At 43.6% G+C, this 20949-nt stretch overlaps 1 protein-coding gene across 3 annotated transcripts in view; it reads right to left on the bottom strand.

Annotated features, from left to right (window-relative positions):
* The window catches only part of FAM234A (family with sequence similarity 234 member A), a 28159-nt gene that overhangs the window by 4574 nt on the left and 2636 nt on the right, over positions 1–20949 (bottom strand). For 2 of the 3 annotated variants that reach the window (XM_006204367.4, XM_072942273.1), the window contains 5 exons: positions 7855–7942; positions 6941–7032; positions 5683–5732; positions 4989–5286; positions 145–261 (listed from right to left, as the gene is read on the bottom strand). In XM_006204367.4, the coding sequence (XP_006204429.2) occupies positions 145–261; positions 4989–5253 (382 nt within the window). In that variant the 5' untranslated portion in view covers positions 5254–5286; positions 5683–5732; positions 6941–7032; positions 7855–7942. Of the gene's footprint in view, positions 1–144; positions 262–4988; positions 5287–5678; positions 5733–6940; positions 7033–7854; positions 7943–20949 lie in introns of all 3 variants that reach the window. The other variant, XM_015239156.3, reaches the window with a different exon arrangement.

Raw genomic sequence — 20949 nt, 5'->3', positions numbered from 1 at the left:
GGTCACTTTCTAGTCCTGCTGGGAAGTGGGGGGCGATGGTAGTTTCCAGAAATCCCACCAACTGCTTCCCCCAAACACTGCCAGAGGGTGAGGATTCCTCCTCCACCAAGGAGTTCTTCCTTTTTCAAATAAAAACAAAATTACCTTCATCAGCACAGGACTGGCTGAAATTGTTGCTGCTGTTGAAGTTTTTATAAAGAAAGAGAACGTCTTGGATCCTGTCCTTGTTTACATCTTCTGTGGCCAGAAAGTCATAGGCGACTGCAAAGAAAACCACGGGCTATGTTCCCCGGGCTGGGCCGGCCCGACGTGCCCTAGTTCGAGCCCGTCCTGGGCGGAGACCGCAGGGGCAGCGCCACTCCCTCTCAGGCTGGCGACCCCACACCTCTCCCGAGCAGCAGCAATGATTCTTCATGACATGGTGGGCGAGCGTCAGAGGCCAGGGACACCTGGGCATCACGAACGGACATTCTGAACACCTGTTCAGGAACGAGCCCCTCCCTGATCGTTTTGGTATCTGGAGTCCACATATCTACACTCTCGGAGGCTGCTCCTTCTTTTCAGTCAAGGACTCAAATGATAAACTCCATGCTTTAAAATCAGACACCGAGAAGTTGAAATGGGGCCCTTACGTCAATCCATATACAAAAATGAACTCAAATGGATCACTGACCTAAATTTAAGAGCTAACGTACAAAACTCTTAGAAGAAAACGAAAATATAGAGAAAAAAATCTTCCTGACATTGGTTTGGGTAAAGATTTCTTGGATATGACACCAAAAGCACAGGTAACAAAAGAAAAAAACAGATAAACTGGACTTCATCGAAAGACACCATCAAGAGTGTGAAAAGATAAAAGCACAGGTGGGCAGAAGACTTGGATAGATATTTCTCCAAAGAAGATGCACAACTGGTCCACAAGCACATGAAAAGATGCTCAACATCACCAGTAACTAGGGAAATGCAAATCAAAACCACAATAATGAGCTACCATTTCATACTTGTTAGGATGACTGTTATTTAAAAAAACAAACAGAAAACAAGGATTGGAGAAACTGGACCCCTTGTGCTTTATTTAACACTGGGAACATAAAATGGTGCAGCCACTGTGGAAACCACTCCAGCAGTTTCTCAAAAAGTTAAAAATAGAATTAGTGGAGGACCCAGCAACTCCATTCTTTGGGTAAATAACCCAAATAATTGGAAGCAGGCACTCAAATAGTTACTAGCACATGACTGTTCATGGCAGCACTGCTCACAACAGCTAAAAGGTAGAAACAACCCAAGTGTCCAACAGTAGAAGAAACGATAAACAGAACGTGACCCATCCACACGACGGATCATCATTCACCCATCAAAAGGAATGAAATTTGGCCACACGGCAACACACGGATGAACCTTGAGGACATTATGCTTAGTGAAACCAGCCAGTCACAAAAAGACAAACAGATGTTTCCCGTTGGATGAGGTACTTAGAACAGGCACATGCAGAGAGACAGAAAGTGGAGCAGAGGTGACTACAGGCTGGGCAGGAGGGCAGAACTAGTAACTGTCTGTTGGGTGCAGAATTTCTGTCTGAGATGATGAAAGTTTTGGGACTAGATAGTGACGACGGTCACACAGCATTGTGAATGTATTAACACCACTGAATTGTTCACTTTAAAATGGCCATTTTTGGTGATGTGCATTTTACCACCATTAAAAAAAACAAAACAAAACACAACTGAACACCAGATGCGTGACTTCCAGAATCACGGAGTGAAGAGCCTAGCAAATCCTCTCCCCAGAAAACAATAAAATGGGACAAAATTGTCAAAAGCAACTCTGGGACTAGGCTAAAGGCACACCCGAGACTCAGAAGCACTCATTTAAGAAACACTTCTGGGCCTTGGGTCAGAACAGTGGGAGTCGGTGGGCTGCTGGGTACCAGGAGGGGGACAGTTGAAAAACTAGCAGCTTCCTGCCGAGGGGCTGACTGCTCCTGGGCAGACAAAGGGAAGGCCAACTTTAGAGCCAGCTCCATCCAGGCTGAGATACAGATGGGACAAACGACAACTAAGAAGACTAGCCAGAAACTGAACGGGGACATCCAGAAACTGCCCCAGTTGGTGCTGATAAGACCCCACATGTTCTGGGCAGTCTGAAGGCTTCATGCACCGTTAGGAGAGACTAGAGAGGAACCTAGCTCTGTCCACATTTATGAGCACATAATAACACTAACATCAAAGCCAGACAAAGAAAATTGTGTTCAATATCCCTCATTAATACAGACAGTGATTCTCAGCACAAATTAGCAAGCTGGGTCCAGCAGCTTGAAGAAGTGATTACACAAAGTGATCCAGTGGGTTCCAGCTCAGGAACACAAGGTTGATCAGTGTCTGAAAATCAGTGTAATACACCATATTAACAGAATAAGGGATAAAAACCACACAGTCGTCTCACAGACACAGAAAAAGCATCTGACAAAATCCAGTATCTTTTCATGATAAAAGTTCAAACTGATAAAGTGCATCTACAGCAATCCCCACGCTGACTGCTGGGAGATGTGATGTGTTAGACCTCAAGTCGGAAGAAGGCATCTCCTCTTACCTCGTCTATTCATCACTGTACTGGAGGTTCTAGCAGTGAAATCAGGTAAGAAAAAGAAAGAAAAGGAAACCAGAATGAAAAGGAAGAAGTAAAGCTGTCTTTTTCAAAATGTAGACAAAAATTTCAATTTCAATTTGTTTAAATTCCTTTTTTTTTTTTTTTGGTGGTGGGGGTAGGTAATTAGGTTTATGCATTTTAAACAAACTTTTTAATGGAGGTACTTGGAGATTGAACCCAGGACCTCACATATAAGCACACACTCTACCACTGAGCTATACATACCCTTTCCTGCTAGAAAATTCTAAATACACACATACACCCTTACTAGCTTAATTAAAGAATTCCAAAAGGAGACAAGATAAATAAAATCCATATAATAACCAGCAGTGTTTCTATAAACTATCAATAAGAACTTAAAAACTAAATTCACAAAACAAGGCCTATCACAGCAGCATCAAAGAAAACATTTTTGAATATAGGAAAAGAAGTGTAAAACGGCACTGCAAAAAAACTGCAAAAAAAAGAAGTGTATGCTAGAACTATAACATTTCTCAAAGAAAAGACAGAAGAAAATCTTCATGACCTTTAATTAGGCAGAGTTCTTAGACACCAAAAGCACAATCTACACTAAAAAAAGGATAAAAATTTTTTTAATTAATTAATTAATTATTATTATTTTGGGGGCAGGGGATGATAACTAGGTTTATTTATTTACTTATGTCTAGAGGAGGTACTGGGGATTGAACTGAAGACCTTGTGCATGCTAAGCATGTGCTCTACCACTTGAGCTATACCCTCCTCTCAATGGATATAAATTTGACTTCATTAAATTTAAAACTTTTGTGCTTTGGAAGATGCCCTATGAAAACGAAAAGATAAGTCCCAGACAGGTTGCAAATTATTTGCCAATCGTACATACAATAAAAACTTGTATCTAGAATATATAAATGATGTATATAACTCAATAATAAAACAAACAATCATCTTTTTAAGTGAAGAGAAGATCTGAACAGACATTCACCAAAGAAATTGTGAGAATGGCCAATAACTGTGTGAACATCATTAGTCATCAGGGAAATGCAAGTTATAAACACAATGAGATACCACTTCACACCCACCGGCACGGCTGTGCAAAGACAGACAGACAATAACAAGTGTTAGCAAGGCTGTGGAGAAACTGGAATCCTCGCTAGCATGGCTGGTGGGAGGGTGAACGGGCAAAGCTGCTGGGGGAAGCTTGGCGGTTATCCGATTGAATACAAGCTCACCGTGAGGTTCAATAACTCTACTTCTATCAATCTACCCTAGAGAAATAGAAACATACGTCCACATAAAGATCTGCACGTCAACGTTCACGGCAGTATTACTCACAAAAGTCAAAAATGGAACACAATACAAAAGTTCAGCAACTGGTCTCTGGACTGACTGCCCTTCTGACCACACAAAGGGGTACTGTTCCGCAGTAAAAAGAGAGGGACGTGCCACCACACGGGTCAACTGTAAGTGAAAGAAGCCGAAGGATGCATCTTACATGATTTCGCTTTCATGAAATGTCCAGAAGAGACAAGTGTATGGAGAGAGAAAGAGAGAAAGCAGGCCAGCAGCTCCGGGGGCTGGGGCGCGATGGCAAGGAATCCTGCAGGGATGACTGAAATGTTCTAAAAACTGGACTGTGGTGACAGCTGCACCGGTGCTCAAGTCTTAAACTGACTAGAAATCATTAGCTTGTCTACTTAAAAGAAATGAATATTATGATATATAAGTTGTATCTCAATAAAGCTGCCAAAAATAAACAAAGAAGCACGTATTACTCTGTCTCAAAATTAAGCACCAAATTCAGAACAACATTGACGATAAGTGGGGCTTAAGCAAGAAATTCGCCTCATTCCACCACCAGAGAAGGCGTCAAGTCTGTGCAAAGACACATTCCAAGGCTGTCACATCCACACCCACTGATACGGGGTCTGGAGTCGCTGTGCTCACAGCTCCGAGCAGGCAGGGAAGTGTCCAGAGAACCAGCCGCTTTCTTAAAGGTCAAGGTTCCAGGCTGCCAATTAATGAGATGAATCAAAGTGTGTGGGACTCCAGCTGAGGGAGTCAGAATGTTAGCTGGAGCCCTTTAGGGAGATCTAACTACAAAATATGCAGTTTCCACATTTTAGGACAGTCATCTTCTCTGTTCTGCCAGCTCCTCTGTTTTATTAATCTTTTTTTTAATTCAGAAAAGTAATTACTTTTCTTTCATGAACCCATCCATCCTTCCTAAAATGGGTTCCAGGAGAATGGCAGATGGACAACTGACAGCCCCTCAGAGTTGATTCACGGTCCAAGACACTTCTCCCAGACACAGCGCTGCCCACCCATCACCCCCGCGGGAGCCTACAGCCCGGCTGGCGCACCTGCTTCGTTGTAATGGAGCCTCCACACCCCCTGCGACAGCGGCCGCTCTGGACATGGGATGATGAATGAAACCACAAACACCACGAAAAGGCAGATAAACAGAGAAAGAAAGAAGGCCACCATCCGGCATCGGGAGAGGCGGGACGGCGGGGGCGTCTTCAGGTTCGTTTCCTTTTTCTCTTGGTTTCCCAGATTCTCCTGCGGCTTCCTGTCTTCATTCTTCAAGGGGTGGATTTCGGCTTCCAGGTCCTTGCTGTCCATCATTGTGCGCACATCCCCAAGTTTAACTCCTGGCCACTGTGGCAACGGAATGAGGTGGTCAGGACTGCCCAGGGCGCTGCCCTTCTCTGTCTCTTAGGAGCCCAGTGCAGCCATGATCGTGGACCATCACCCTGAGAAACACAAGCTGAACAAACGTTTAGGGAGTCACAGACTCCCCTTACGAAGGTCTTCAACTCAGAAAGGCCAAGTGGTAGTTCAGAGGCAGCAGGCAGGAAATACTGTCATCTTAGTACCCAGTGTCTCCTGCCTGCTGACCTGGGGCAGTGCCAGCTGGGCTGATTACAACAAACCACACATTAACCATTAACTAAGGAACCTCTGACCAGCCTTCCGCCAGCCTCAAGTACAGGCCGGACGGGCGGATGCCCAGAGAGTCACGGCCCCCAGTGAAAGTAGGCTCTGCTTACTCACGGTGTGACCTGGGGCGAGCGCCTCGATCTGACTGCGCCTGGCGTCCTTCTCTGTAAAAGGGAAACAACATCTACTTTAGAAAATGGTTTTAAGGATTAAATTAGTAAATGTGTACAAAGTGCTTATAACAGTACCTGTCACATAGTAAGCACTCCAACACTAGCTTATTATGTTTTTCCTCTAGCTTTTAAAACATTTTTTAATTTTTTAAGTTGAAGTACAACTACAATGTGTCGATTTTTGGCATACAGCACAATGTCCCAGTCATGCATATACATACATATATTCGCTTTCATATTTTTTCATTAAAGGTTATTACAAGATGCTAACTATTATTAATACAAGACAAAATATGTTAGAAGTCACAACCACCTCCCTCCTGCTCTGCTTCCTTCCTGCTGGCTGCATCAGGCGTGGTTTGGGGAGGAAACCTGGTGCAGCCACCTTGAAAAACAAGATGGAAAACACTTTTGAAGATGTACCAGAAGACAGAAAGCGCGTGGGTCCTGACAGCTGGAAAACTCCACAACTGAGCCTTGAGTTCCTTATCATGTGAGAAAGAAACAAACTTTTATCTTGCACAAGGCGAGATATTTGTTATTCTGGTCCTTTTAAAACAGCCAAACCACTGTCCTAAGTCACACAAGGTATATTGAGAGAATGGAAAGGGTCAAAGGGTCTTAGTGAGTCATAATCCCCATTGACCCAAGAAGGAGGTCGAAGACTGGAATGAGGATGTGCCAGGGGTTGAAACCAGCATAGCTGGAGGTGGTCCCTCAAAGGGTGGGTGATGGGGCATGGAGAGAGAAGAGAGAATGCTGGGTTTTGTGTAAATGTTTAACTTTCTGGCTTTAACTGTTTTTCTCTATTTAATAAAAAGAGTTCATTTAAAAACCTGTATGCATCCACTTGAGCCAGCTTTAATTATGAAAATGGAAGGTGACGTGATAGGTGAGGAGGTGGAGACACTCTTGGGCACGGCTGGTGGGGGTAACGTGGGGCAGCCGCTGTGGAAATGGGCTGGTGGTTCCTCAAAAGGTCAAACACAGAAAAGCTGCCTGACCCAGTAACTCCACTCCCAGCGGTTTATCCAGGAGAACGGAGAGCAGAGACTCACACAAATACCTGTACAAGAGTGCCCAGAACTTCAGTATTCGTAACAACCCACATGTCCTTTGACAGATGATGGACAAACCGAGTGTGATCAGTCCATCCACACCCTGGAACACTATTCAGCACACGCACAGCACAGACGAACCTTGAATGCACGATGCTCAGGGAGATTATCCAGACTCAAAAGGTCACATCCTATACGACTCCATTTATACAGAGTGTCCACAGCAGGCTGATCTGTGGAGGCAGAAAGGGGATGAGAGGGGGCTGGGGCAGGGGGACACAGGGGTGATGCTAATGGGCATGGCTTTGTTTCAGGATGGGAAAAATGGCTGCAAAACACAAGTGTACTAAACATCACTAATGGTAAACATTATGTGTTATTATTACCACAATTGAAGAAGAAAACCAAACAAATCTGTGTGCATTCTCCTTAGTACGGAGACATGAGTTTTAACATCTCGCAGTTAGAAAAGGGGTGCCTGCCAGGGTAATGAGTTGGACACAGGAAAACACACAGCGACTCGTGACCAGAGATCTCTTTAAGTGCAAGCCCCTGACATGTGGGGGTGGAAGGTGGGGCAGGGCTTGTCTGGGATGAGAAATGGGGAAAGGGCCGGCAATAGAACCTGAGATCTACCCAGCACATCCAGTCACGTGTCCACAGTTGAGGGGGGTGTCTGAAATATTTAAAATACATGGCAGTGGGTGGGTAGAGCTCAGTGGTAGAGTGCGTGCTTGGCATGCACGAGGTTCTGGGTTCTGGTTCAATCCCCAGTACCTCCTTTAAAAAATAAGTAAAGCACATGAATTCCTTTAGCAAAGGAAAGAAAACTGAAGGAGAGACCAGAAGGCTATAATTCTTGATTCCAAAGGCTCTATCTGAGTTCTCTTAAGAGCTTTAGAATGTCAGGCAAAAAAACTCAAGGTCCCTGAGCCAAAGCTGCCCCATCCATCAGAGGTGGAGCAGCTGAGGCTGTCTCTGCAGGCATGAGGGCAGCTGCTCAAAATGATACAACTGCTCACACCCCACCTGTGACCCAAGTTTCCCAGACCTACCTGTAGCAGGGGCGTCTGGAAGATGGGCACCGGCACACCTGGCAACCAGGTCTGGACAGGGACTCTGCTCTCACAAGCCCGGGTGCATCTAGGGATTGCAGAGCATTGGTGAAATGCATTTCGGACAGCCCGTGGGTGCAGCAGTGAGCACAGAGGTCCCACCCGAGCCACTGTCCTCAGCTGTAGTTCCCTGTAGACCCCCTAGGCACATTTAAAATCCACTGAAACCACCCTCTCTGGGTGGGGCCAGGCAGGAATATCAACCCCAGGTCCAGTGATGTGGAGAAGCACCGGCCCAGGAGTCTGCCCTTCTGCTGTGGTCACCTGGCTCTGGCCTCCAGGGGCTAGATTTCTCTTGCCTCCTGGCCGTGCCATCTCTCCACTGCCAGCCTGGAGGAAAGCAAAGGGAGGTAGACCCTCGCCCCCTGACCCCAATCAAGATGCCTGAGGCTGGCTTCTTGGGTGTTCTGGTCCTTGTATTCTTGGCAAGCTTAGTAAAAGAAATCCCAGTGCAGACCCCAACCTAGTAAGTTACACCAACCACTCCCTTTCCTAAATCAGCCTTCGACTCCCTAAGCTAAGAACCGAGGACAGAAAGAACCAAAAACAATTACTGAGGTAGTTGGGGTTTGTTTAAGTCAACAATAAATACACGTGATTTGATGTCTGAAGGGTGTACAGGCTTAAATCCCCTTCGTCCTGCAGCCCTCGAAAGACAAGAGGCGCGTTATTGGTTTTTTCCGGCTCCCTCCAGAAATACTCTGTGCACTGACAAGAAGAAAATGTGTTTTTTAAATTGTTCATTTAAGTATACGCACTGGGGCTTGAATCCAGCACCTCATGCATGCTAAGCATGTGCCCTACCACTGAGATATACCCTTCCTGTTCTTTTTTTTTAAAACGTGACTAGAATAACCAAGTTATAAATCTGACCTCTGAAAACTAAAGGAAACATGGGCTCAAATTATTTTTGTCTCTACTACACAATTTTCCTGGCTGAATCAGATAAACAATGTATCTCATGCAGGAACAGAAGGTCGGTCTCTCAAAGACCTGGCTCTGGGTTTGGACACCCTGGCTCAAATAACTATGCTGCCGCCCGTCTCTGTGACAGGATTCAGAAGCAGGAAGGGGAAGGCCCCAAAAAACGATGTATTAGATAAAATGGAACATAGACAACATACAAAATTCATTTCTACTTTCATTATGTCAAAATAATTTTGAGTGCTTACCTAATAAATCACTAGATAGGAGGTGTCTTTCAACAAACAGATTAATATTTTCTTAAGGAATAATGATCTCCAGTCATTTCAAAACAAAAACAAAATAATCAAATGTTCTGTGCCAGGAATTTTAAGTGCGCCTTTCTAAGATTGCTTTTTTGTGTGCAATTATTTTCACTCTGCAAGTTTTAACTAACTGACGTGATGATTCAAAATAAAATTTAGAAAATTTAGGAGCGTATGGGTTCTGTTTCTGTGACAGAATTTCATGTAATATTTTCCCCCAGACAACTGTGCGTTTCATCTGATTTTACTGTTTTTTACATTCGGGGCTGTCAGCTTCCACTTAAACGACAGTAACAAGCATTTCTCACGGACTATTCTTCAGATAAGCTGAAGTGGTTTTAATAAAGCGTAGTAATGTTTAAATAGCAACTTTCCCTACCGTTGTTCCAAAAACATAGTCTTTTGGCCAAATGACTTTTTAACACATGGCATCTTTACCAAGTGCCCTGGAAGGTCTATTACTGGCAGAACGGATTCAATAACAACTTGTGATGACAAGTCTTTTGACTGATGGGAAACACTAAACAATGCATGTCCTTAGTTATAAAATCATAAAGAGAACATTTTGTTAAACTCCAGAATCTATATACACCTTGAGGCCATAAGAGTTGATAGTTTTATTCATATCGTAAAATGCTATTTGTGTATGAAACAAAGCAGGAATACATACTGAAAAGGTGTTACGTTTACAGAATATTTCTTTAATGTGTTACTTCCCCTAAAGGTAAACATACTTTTAATGTACACTTAACTAGTATGTAAGGAAGTCAAGCAAAGTAAGAATACAATTCCAGTGTTGTGCATATTGTCAGTGACAAGGAAGTTGCAAAGTCATCCTGAGAGACCCCATCTCCTCTTTGCCCAGCCCCTCCAGCGGTTACAGCACAACTGTAGCAGAGTGTCAAAGTCAGGAAAGTGACATCAGCACAATGTGTGCTCCAGGTTCTATGCCATTTCATCACCTGTGTAGATTCCTGTCTATCAGGATACGGAACTACTCCGTCACCACAAAGTCCCCCACGTGCTCTTTGAGTCACATCCATCACCTCAACCCCTGGCAACTACCAATCTGTTCTCCATTTCCAAAATGTTGTCATTTAGGGAATGTTACGTAAATGGAAATCACATAGTATGTGAACCTTGCAATTGGCTTTTTTCACTCAACACAAAGCCCTCAAGGTTCATCTCTGCTGCTGCTGTATCAACACTGACGCCTTTTTATTGCTGAGTAGCAGTCGCCCCTCAGTTCCCACAGGGGACTGGCTCTAGGCCACCCGCTGTGGGTATCAAAATCCACGGATGCTCAAGTCCCTTAAACAAAATGGGTGGTATCTGCACACGACTTAAGTCCACCCATCCTCTTGTAGACTTTAAGTCAGCCCTCGATTACCTACAGCAGCCACTGCATAGAGAATGCTGTGTAGTCACCAGCATGCAGCAAATTCAAGTTTTGCTTTTTAGAACTTTCTGGACTTTCCCCCCTGGTAATATTTCAACCTGTGGTTGGCTGAATTCATGGGTGGGGAGCCCGTGGACACAGAGGCCAAACGGTATGTTTAGTTTTTAAAGAAATTGCAGCTTTGCAGTTTGTTTGCACACGTATTTAGGGCTGCTGTATTTTGTGTGGCCTGGCCCTGTAATCACTGCACAATACCCTACTCTGTCCGTAAGCAATTACTGCTCTGAATTCTACCCCATCTGGTATTATTAGTCATTCTCATCTCTTTTTTGGTTTGTTTGGGTTTTTCGGCAGGGGGGTGGAGGGGGGAGAGGTAAGGTTTGTTTGTTTATTTAATGAAGGCACTGGGGGTTGAACCCAGGACCTCATGCAAGCCAACCATGAGCTCTACAACTGAGTATATCCTCCCCCCTTCTCTTCTCTTCTCTTCTCTTCATGTTTGCATGATATCCCTTTCTATCCTGCTTTTTTAATCTACCTATATCACACATTTAAGTAGGTTTTTTTAGACAGCATATGACGCTTTTTTTTTGTTTTTGTGTTTTTCAACTTCACTCTGCAAATCTGTATTTTCAGACCACTTATTTTGGGGGGGTTGGTCAGGGGAAGTAATTAGGTTTATTTATTTATTATAGTGGAGGTACTGGGGATCAAACCCATGACCTCGTGCATGCTAAGCATGCACTCTACCACTGAGTATACCGTCCCTGCCCAGACCACTTACTTTTAAGGAAACTATCGATATATTAGGCCTTTAATCTGTCTTTTTGTTGTTTGTTCCCTGTTTTTTGTTTCTAACTTTTGTTCTTCCTGACTTCCTGTGGATTACTTGAACATCATTTAGAATTCCAGTTTTATTTGTCTACAGTGCTTTAGAGTGTATTTCTATTAGATTTTTAGTGGTTGCTCTGGATATTAACTAGACAGACCTAACTTATCAGAATCTCCCAGTGTCAGCATTTTACTAGTTTGAGTGAAAAGTCCCCACTGTAAGTCCTCTAACCAGTCCTGGGTGTAACAGAACTGTGTTAAACATTTCCTCTACACACGCTGAAAACCACATCAATGTTAGTTTTGCTTCAATCATCAAACATAATTTAGAAAGTGCAAGAGAATGAAATCTTTTATATTTGCTCATATTTTTGCCTTTTCTATTCTTCTTTCTCTCTTCCTAATGTTCCAAGATTCTTCCTTTTATCATTTCATTGCTGTTTCAAGAATTTCCTTCAGTCACTCTTTTAGAGCAGGTTTGCTGACAACAAATTAATCTTCCTTTATTTGATAATGCCATTATTTCTTCATCATTCCTGATGAATAACCCACCAGGTATAGGATTCCAGGTTTGATATTTGTTAAGTTTTTTCCTTCCAGCACTTGCCACTTCCTTCTGGTCTTCATGGTTTCTGATGAAAAATCTGCTGTCATTTGAACTGCTTTTCCCTGTAACTAACATGTCAATTCTCTCTTGCTTCCAAATTTTTTTCTTTGTCTTTATTTTCAGAAGTTTAATTATCATGTGCCTTAGCATGGGTTTCTCTGGGTAGGGCTCAGCTTCCTCAACTTGTACCACTTTTGCCAAATTATAGGTATTTTCGGCCATTATTTATTTCAGTTTCCTGGAGCAGTGGCACACTTGTCAGTGTTATGGGGGTGGGAGAGCTACAGGTTGGGCTAGGGGGGTGGGTGGGACACGGTTCCCTCCTCCAGCTCTGTGCCTTCAGCCCCTCCAGTGTTTTCTTTTAAAGTGCATCTCAACAGAAAAAGTGAGTTGATTAAAGACAAGCATGAAGTAAAAATAATAGTAGAGTTATTCTGCAGATATAGCAGAACCCTGAGTGTACACGAATGAAGTGGAAACACAGTTTCCACAGCCCTGCAGATGGTGGTGACACCTCAGCTCCCGGAAGAGGAAGTTGAGCCCCACCTGCTGCATGTCCTGGCTGTCAGGAATCGGTCAAATCTAGAACTAAAATCTTCTCTCCTGATCCAGGTTCTGCACTTTGGAATCATATCTAATCCCTTTTTCTACACATAAGCCTTTCAAAGTGTCTGAAAAGCATTAATGGTGGTGGGGGAACAGCTCAGTGGTCAAGTGTGTGCTTAGCATGCACGAGGTCACGGGTTCAATCTCCAGTACATCCATTAAAAGAAAAATTCATTAAGAAAAAAAAAGCACTAATTAAAAATGTGTTCAGGAGGTGATAACGTGCTGCACTTAAAGCTGCTGCTCACATGGAAAGCCTCATCCTAACAGTTTCCTGTTGTCTATGTCTGCCTAAAACTCCCTTCCCCTTCAAATCCTACCACCCCTCAAAGCCCATGGAAAATGCCATGTCATGTATGAAGCCTTTTCTGGTTTTTCAGCCTGGCTTTTTTTCCCCTTGGCAGTGGGGGTACTTGTTTAAAAGGGAGGTCACCATTTAGGAACCGTTTCTACCTAATCTAATTCACCAGAAGTGGGAGAGTAGTCTAGCTGAGGGGCTGGGACCGGAGACCACCTCCCATCTGAGGCACCTTGGGCTTCTTACCCAACCTCTACACCAGTCAAGGTTCCTGTCTGTCAAAAAGACGTTAGCTAATTTAGGTCAAAAGAGAATCTGTTGGAAAGAGATCAGATAGTAAGTACTCAGAACCGACGGGAAGACCAGCCACACTCACACTCAGAAAATAGTGGCTATAAGGGATGTGAGGTGGCAGAGGCCACAGTAAGGCCCTTGGCAAAGCAGTCTCGTTGGGACACTGCTGCTGGCACCAGGCCCCTGCCACTCCAAGGCTCTCTCAGTGGGATCCTCCCAGTACTGGCTGGGAGGTTGTCCGTTGTCCATTCTGTGAACAGCCCAACACCCTCAGGCTGGGCCCTGCAGGTGCTGGTCAAGGCCCCTTTCCCTCCCCCACGCTCTTTCACCCGTGCCCTGGAGAAGCTGGAGCCAGTAGCGAGCACACAGTATAAACACAACTACCCCAAAAGAAGCACATCTTTTATATGGAGAGGGCTAAGGGGGACGTGTCACATCACATCTTCTGAGTCCTGCCGGTCAAGCCACCTAGTTGCCCAGGCCGCACAACAGAACACGGTGAGCCACGCCAAAGGCCACAGTCCTCACTGTGGGCAGTCTGACCCCGCAGCGTTATTTTTACCTTGGGGTCAGTAATAAACAATTTTGAAAAGCAAAATACTAACTTCTGCCTTGTAATGTCTCTGAGTTTTGAAAGGCTTCATTGGAAGGATGGCAGTAGGACCAAGGCCAAAGGAAAGAAGCCACAGGAGCTATTTCAGCTGAAACCCAGACTCGCTGAACCTTTTGGGAGGCAACAGTGCCTCTGAGACGGACAGATGGATGGAGGTTTCTGGCGTAGGGTGACAGCTCTGATATTTTACGACTGGAGGCTGAACCCTAAACTGGTCTTACAGCTTTGGTTTGCTGTGATCTCTTTAAGACCAAGGACTTTCACTTACTGTTTCCACATAAATCACTGGTTCACTTGAATTCCTCCAAATCCTTTTTTTCCCTTTCCTTTTAATCATTAACAGAGTTCCAAGTTAAAGACACTTTATAACAAATAGGTGAAAGATATCCTGATCCTTCCCTAAAGGCTTCTGTTCTTTATGAGAGAAAACTGGGTAGGGAACACAGACCCAACTCCAGGAACTTTATTTACCTAAAAATAAACTGAGTTAGACCGATGGAGAGATAACCTCACTGCTTGACTTCCTCAGGAAAGGACAATAAATTATGTCCAGCAGGTCAGTGGCTCTAGAAACCTCCACCTCTGCTGGGTTTCCAAGGGCAGAGGTGGGTCAGCAGGGACGAGGATCCCGTGTCAGGTGGGTCACTTCCACAGCCGATTGCTGCTGGCCGCACAAACATCTACTTGTGATGAAATGTCAGCGGGGAGGGTATAGTTCAGTGGTAGAGGCGTGCTTAGCATGCACGAGGTCCTGGGTTTGATCCCCAGTGCCTCCATTAAATAAATTAATTTTAAAAATAAACCTAATTGCCTCCCCCCAAAAAAATAAAAATTAAAAAAAAGTCATATAATGAGACACACACAAATGAGTGGGTGTAAAAACTGGTGGAATCAGTAGGACAAAGGTCCGCAGTGCTGTGAACTCCATTGTGCCAACGTCCACTTCCTGCTTTTGATAACATGCTGGTTATTACATAAGGTGTCACCATGTGGGAAATGCCTGAAGGGCATGGGGACAGCTCTGCCAGATTTTTGTAACATCCTCTCAGCCTATAATTAGTTCAAAAGAAACAGTTTAAAAAGATCAAAAAAGAAACAAAACCTTAGCAGGGGGCGCAGGGGTCAGAGCTTCCCCTGGGGCAGCCCTGGGGAATGTCTCAAAGCCATCTTATTACCGAGCTCTGGTTCCAAAGGCAGGGAGCTTTTTCTGTTTTGTTTTGTTTGTTCTTGGCAGGATATCAATCACAGAGGAGTTCTGCTGCAACTTGAAGACATCTGAAAGAACAGCCAAACCCCCGACATCCTACTATTTCAAAATAATGACGGGTTTTCTGAAAACCATCAGGACTCTTCTCCTTTCCCACCGGGAGGGGGGGGAGGAGATATTTGTAGTTCCTCACGACAACTTGTTGACAAGAATACCCCCAAAACACTTAAGGCACAAAGCAAATGCCAGAGTTCAGGAAGGGTCGCTGAAGCCAGAGGTGCCCAAGGGCTGGGAGCTCTCACTGCCGTATGCTCGCCCTAAGTGTAACAGGGAAGAACAGATCTGACTCCATATTGGATCTGCTCCCTTGTCTAAGCCTGTGCTCTGTTTCCTGTGCTTAGTCATGCTGGTTCTGCACCTTTTGTAAAAGAATGATACCAATAGCCTTAAATATACAGGGAAGCCCATTCTCAAGGCTCTGACCTTTATAGGGTGTAACATTTTTCTGTTCATATTTACAGATAAAAAGTTACAGAACAGAGAGTAACATTTGTCAGCGTTGGAGGTTTCCAGGAACCTCCTTACCTCACCTACCTGGACAGCTGCAAGAACAAAGATTTCAGACACCAAGAAGTTTGCAACAACCAACCACAACCTCTCCCCTTTTAGTATAAAAGAAGCCTGAGTTCTGACTTGGGGAAGATGGTTCTCCAGGACATTAGTCCCTTCTCCTTTGTCTGCTGGCTTTCCAAATGAATAAAGTCCTTTTCCTTGTCCCAGCACCTCATCTCCTGATTTACTGGCCTGTCGTGCAGCAAGCAGAACGATTTTGGACTCAGTAACAGCAGGAGAGGCGCATGTGCACAGGAGGCCCCACACTCCCCTGACCCAGTGCAGAGCTTCAGGAGGCCTACCAGCCAGAGTGAATCGCCGCGGCCTTCCAGGCTGGTGCTGGCCCTACAGTCACCATGAGGAGTCAGGCCATTTGGCTATTTTTGGGGGGTGGGGAATTATTTATTTTTATTTATTTATTTAATGGAGATACTGGGGATCGAACCCAGGACTTCATGCATGCTAAGCATGTGCTCCACTACTGAGCTATATACCTTCTCCCCCAATTTGTCTATTTTTGAAAAAACAAACAAGAACAAAAAACTTTCTCAATCCAAGAGTTAGCTTAGAGTTTCTAGCCCAAGAGTGGGCTCCTGAGATGAGTACTTTTTCATTTCACAGGACACAGCTCAAAGAAAGTCCCTCTGCATGAAGCCTACCTACCCCGACTGGATCCCCTAGCTGGCAGAGAAGTTGCAAGGTGAGCACGGACATCTACCGGGGGATTTGGGAGTGGGATACACAGTCCTTCTCCACTGGGAGCAGAGAAGCTTCCTGATTCCCCAGGGTGTCTTCCCTCTGGCCTGCTGTCAGGAGCAGGGTCAGCAGAAGTCTCGAAGCCCTGGGAGGCACTGCTGGGCAGGGTCTCCACGTTCCTCCACTCTACAGAGCACCCGGGACAAGGCTGAACCAGAGCCTGGTGTGTTATGGGGCACCTGGCTCACAACCTAAGGAACAGAAGTGGCTCAAAATGCCAACGTGACTCTGGCAGATTCAAAACACAGTACCCGAGGTTTCTCCCTAAACTGAATCAGTGTTTCTATAAACTTGGGGCTTTTTTCATTTTTGTTTCAAATTGCAATTGCTATTATGAACTTCAACATAAAGAGAGAGCAAGAGAAACCTAAAAGGTGTTTTGCCTCTCACACCACAATGAAGCACCTGCAACCATACACCTGGAACAAAGCACATCCCTGAAATCACGTGTATTTATCAGTTCCTCACCTGCTAGTGTGGGAACAACCCACAGCCCCTGGGAACTAAGGGCTCTAAATAGTCAGGCCCACTTGAAAGACAGGCTCTGCAAGTCTAACCTGGACATAAAAATGCCTATTTCTACGCTAGCAAAACTCAACATAGGAAGTCTGGAGAACAGGGGTCCTCGGGAACATCAAAGCAGTAAGTCTTGAATGAAAACAAAATCCACATTTGTACGCATATACACGAAATTAAATGAACGCTTCCCAGATACAGAAAGGATTAAGAAGTTTTCTTCTAAAATGAAAGCGGTTAAGATACAACAGACAAAGAAAAGATAATAAAGAGAAAGACCCAAAGGTTAAGAGATTAGGATCTTCACCTCACTTGATCTAATGTTCTTTTCTGTCATTTCTAACAAGCTCCTGGTCTTGAGGACAGAAATCTGAAGCTGATCCACAGGATTTTCAAACAGTCAGGCTGGAATTTTCTCCTGTCACTTCTGAGCTTCTAAAATGATAACTATAAAGTCTACTTTTTGATTCGATGCCAAGTAAAACAAAACAAGAAAGAAAGAAAGAAAGAAAAACGTGAGGGATGAGAAAGTAAATGTATCAACATGATACACATTAAGGAAAAAGCTACGACTCTAAGGATAACCTGTGAGAAATAAACAGAGTCCCCATTTAAAGTTTTTCTAAGGATTCTCCCCTGGGCACCAGGGAACCTTACCAGCTCCTGTGGGTGTGTCTGCTCAGGGCCATTTAAGCACCAAACCTACCCTCCTGCTGTGAGGAAGGACAATAAAATCCAACAATAGTTGCACAGAGAGTTAACATTTGAAGGGGCAGGAATACACAGCATTTGCAGAAAGGAAATAAAGATGTCTCTTCTTTCCCCATGAGTTCTTTCTCTGAGAACAGTTTACTGAGTCAGATAAAACATAAAATTTAAAAATAAAAAAGTCTCACTCTAATTTTATTTTAAATGGGTAAAGAAAGGACAAAAATTCTAACAAGAACAGGAGGAAAGTTGCCAGAACAGATTATTGACAGTCCTACAGAAATTATGAAAGTAAGGGTTTAACTTTTTTTTTATATAATTTTTTTAAATGGAGGTACTGGGGATTGAACCCAGGATCCTGTGCATGCTAAACACGTGCTCGACCACTGTAAAATTTGGTAACTTCTTTTTTTTTGCAGAAAAGATCATGTCAGGGTACTTTAATAAGAAACAATCCCCCCTCAATTTTTTTAAAGTTGTTTGTTTTGGTTTTTTGGGGGGAGGTAGTTCGGTGTATTTTTAATGGACTTACTGGCGAATGAACCCAGGACCTTGTACATGCTAAGCATGTGCTCTACCACTGAGCTATACTCTCCCTCCCCTCAATTTTTAAATTTTGAATTTTATAGCATTCTTTTAAGGGAATTTTCAGACAACAAATCAAAATCAGACTTTGAAAATTAAGCACTTCAATCAAAAAGGTTGTTTGCATATTTTAAAAACTGCTTTAAAGTAAGGAGAATTTTTGTTTAGTTTTCACTGCATGCCTTAAAGTCTTCACATTGGTTTTGGAGGAGAATTTTGAGAGCTTGATAGTACAGCTTGATCTTTGTGAGGGAATTACGAAGTCCACTTCAACTTGCCAAGAAATTCCAGTACAGACAATGGAACACTTTCTACCACTGATACAAAAATATCTACTCTGTGCATTACTTGACCTCAGTAGGGTGACAATTTCACAAAGTAGACTTTTTTTTTAATAAGGTATTGAATATAGTTCCCTATGCTATACAGTAGGATCTTGTTGTTTATCTATTTTGTATATAGCAGTTTCTGTCTGCTAATCCCAAACTCCTAATTTATAAAGTAGGCATTATTTTAATCAAAGGTACTGCAAATTAGAAAACAGAGAGGGAGGGTAAAAATACACTTAAATGGGCAGAGGAGAGGCTTGGAGGAAACGGCAGACAAGTTTTTTAAATGGAAAAAATACATAAGGAATACTTAGGAAAAGATTCTGATCATGGATTAACTTTACCATCTGGCTTCAACAGTTAGTAACAGACACAGAAAGGATTTTGCCAAAAGATTAAAACAATGAAAAGACCACCTCACCACTCTGGCACTGCACACAGATAAGGTCTGGAGTAACCCCTAAAGGTGTGGGTGAGAGGAGAGCAGATTTCTTCCTTTTCTTGGGGAGCTCCCACCCCTAATTCACACTGGGTTGCAATATTTTCTAAAAGATAGGAATTACATAGAACAGAACATGCTCCGTCTTGTCACGTACCCTCTGGGCATCTGTATTGTCCTGTCTGCAAATTGCCTTTGCCTACTTATCCTCACGATGATGTGGGAGTAAGGGACACTGATTTTCAGTACCTCCCACGCCAGTCGCCCACCTGGACGCCCTGTCTCTGAGTCCTCCAAGCCTCAGCTGGACCAGCATAAAGCCTTAGAGAGTTCCGTGTGAGCGCTGTTGGCCAGACTGGGTTAGCCACCCCCCACCCTCAGAGAACTCAGCCTTTTTCTCTCCAAGCACTCATGATCCTCTTTCCATGGTCGGCAACTAAGAGCTATTTAAGGGCAGGAGGACTCAGCTGTGTCCCCATGCCAAACAAGTGGCAGATACTGGGGAGGTGTCAGTTAGACAGGGGAGAGGGCTTTATGGGGCCGTCCCTGGACCAGAAGGTGACTAAGACAATGCTCACCATTCTTTTCACTCAAGGCACTTTTTGCACAGACCTCATGCTGTCATCGATCTTACAGCACGTGTGCCCAAATGCTTGTCCCCAGAGCTGACTGTAATATATACAAATGATTTAGGAACATCGTTCACAGTAGGAGGCCTGCTCCCAGCCGAGTGGCCCAAGTGTTCTGACAGCAGTTCAGCCAGAGGTATTTGAGAGGCACCCACAGAATCCAAATGGGCAGCACTGGATTTTTGGCTGAGCAAAGTAGAAGTCAGACAATGACAGCTATAGTGTTCAGTTGTTTACAGCTGAACAACTATGCCCTCTCTTCACCAAGCAAATAATCTCAAGACAAAGAACAGGCCCTTAATCATATTTCAAATGAGAACAAATTTAAAATTTAAAATTTCATGCCTTAAAATTTTACGGTTCCGGGATAAAGGCAAATGTTTCACAGGACACACAGTCAGCATTTAGGAACCAACCCTTAGCACACAGCTTTTCCTTTACACGACTGCAGAACTTTCAGAGTACCTGAGCTCACACATACTGCCTAAAATAAGTTAAGGATGAACATCTACCTGCATTTCAGACTAGTAACTACTACACAGAATAAAGTTCTGTATGTTTATAGCATGGAGTAAGCCTTCTTCCTGAATTCAAAGGCAGATTTTATTTGCTTTGATTCCCCCGCCACAAATCAGTGTTTCTTCTCATCCTAACATTAAGGGGAGGGGCCGGGGGGAGCAGAAGCTTTTGAAAAGATAAAGAATAACCCTTATTTGATCATTTGTGACCAACCCTATAAGACAAGGAGGTCTTTAATTTCAATTGATTGAATTTTTATTATTTATTTTTTTAAAACCTTTCATCATGTAAATGTTTCAACATGCACAAAAGTAGACCCCACCAGTCCCATTTATCCATCACCCAAATTCAACAACCACCAACACACAGCCAACCACTTTCACCTGCAAACCACCACACTTCTCCCTAGGCCCCACCTCCAATTATTTTAAAAATCTGCTCTGACTTTTTTAAAATTAGAGATATGTCACTTGATCTGCTTCCTGGTTATTCATCTAGGAATCGGCATTCTTCTTTTTTTGACACTACATCCAGACAACCTAAGTTCCGTGAAGGATTTGACAAAGACTGATTTTGAGTGAGGTATACAGTAAATTTGAAACATCCGTCAAATCCTGTAGATTCCAACTTATCACTTCAATTATAACATAATTTATCTCTTATAACTCATCTCTTCAATTTAGCTCCTCCTTTCGAGGGCCACTGCTTTAGGTCATATCCTTATAACTTCTCACATGGACTACTGTAGCCCTCTCAAATATTATTTCCTTGATGCTGTAAGAGACACTTTTCTAAAGTATCTCCTGATCATGTCATTCTCCTGCTTGAAACCCCCGAGCAGCTCCTCACAACTTTAGA

Source organism: Vicugna pacos, chromosome 18 (assembly GCF_048564905.1).
Source record: "Vicugna pacos chromosome 18, VicPac4, whole genome shotgun sequence".
Taxonomy (NCBI): Eukaryota; Metazoa; Chordata; class Mammalia; order Artiodactyla; family Camelidae; genus Vicugna; species Vicugna pacos.
The sequence above is the reverse complement of the archived record's forward strand: the minus strand, read 5'-3'. Positions and strand labels throughout refer to the sequence as shown.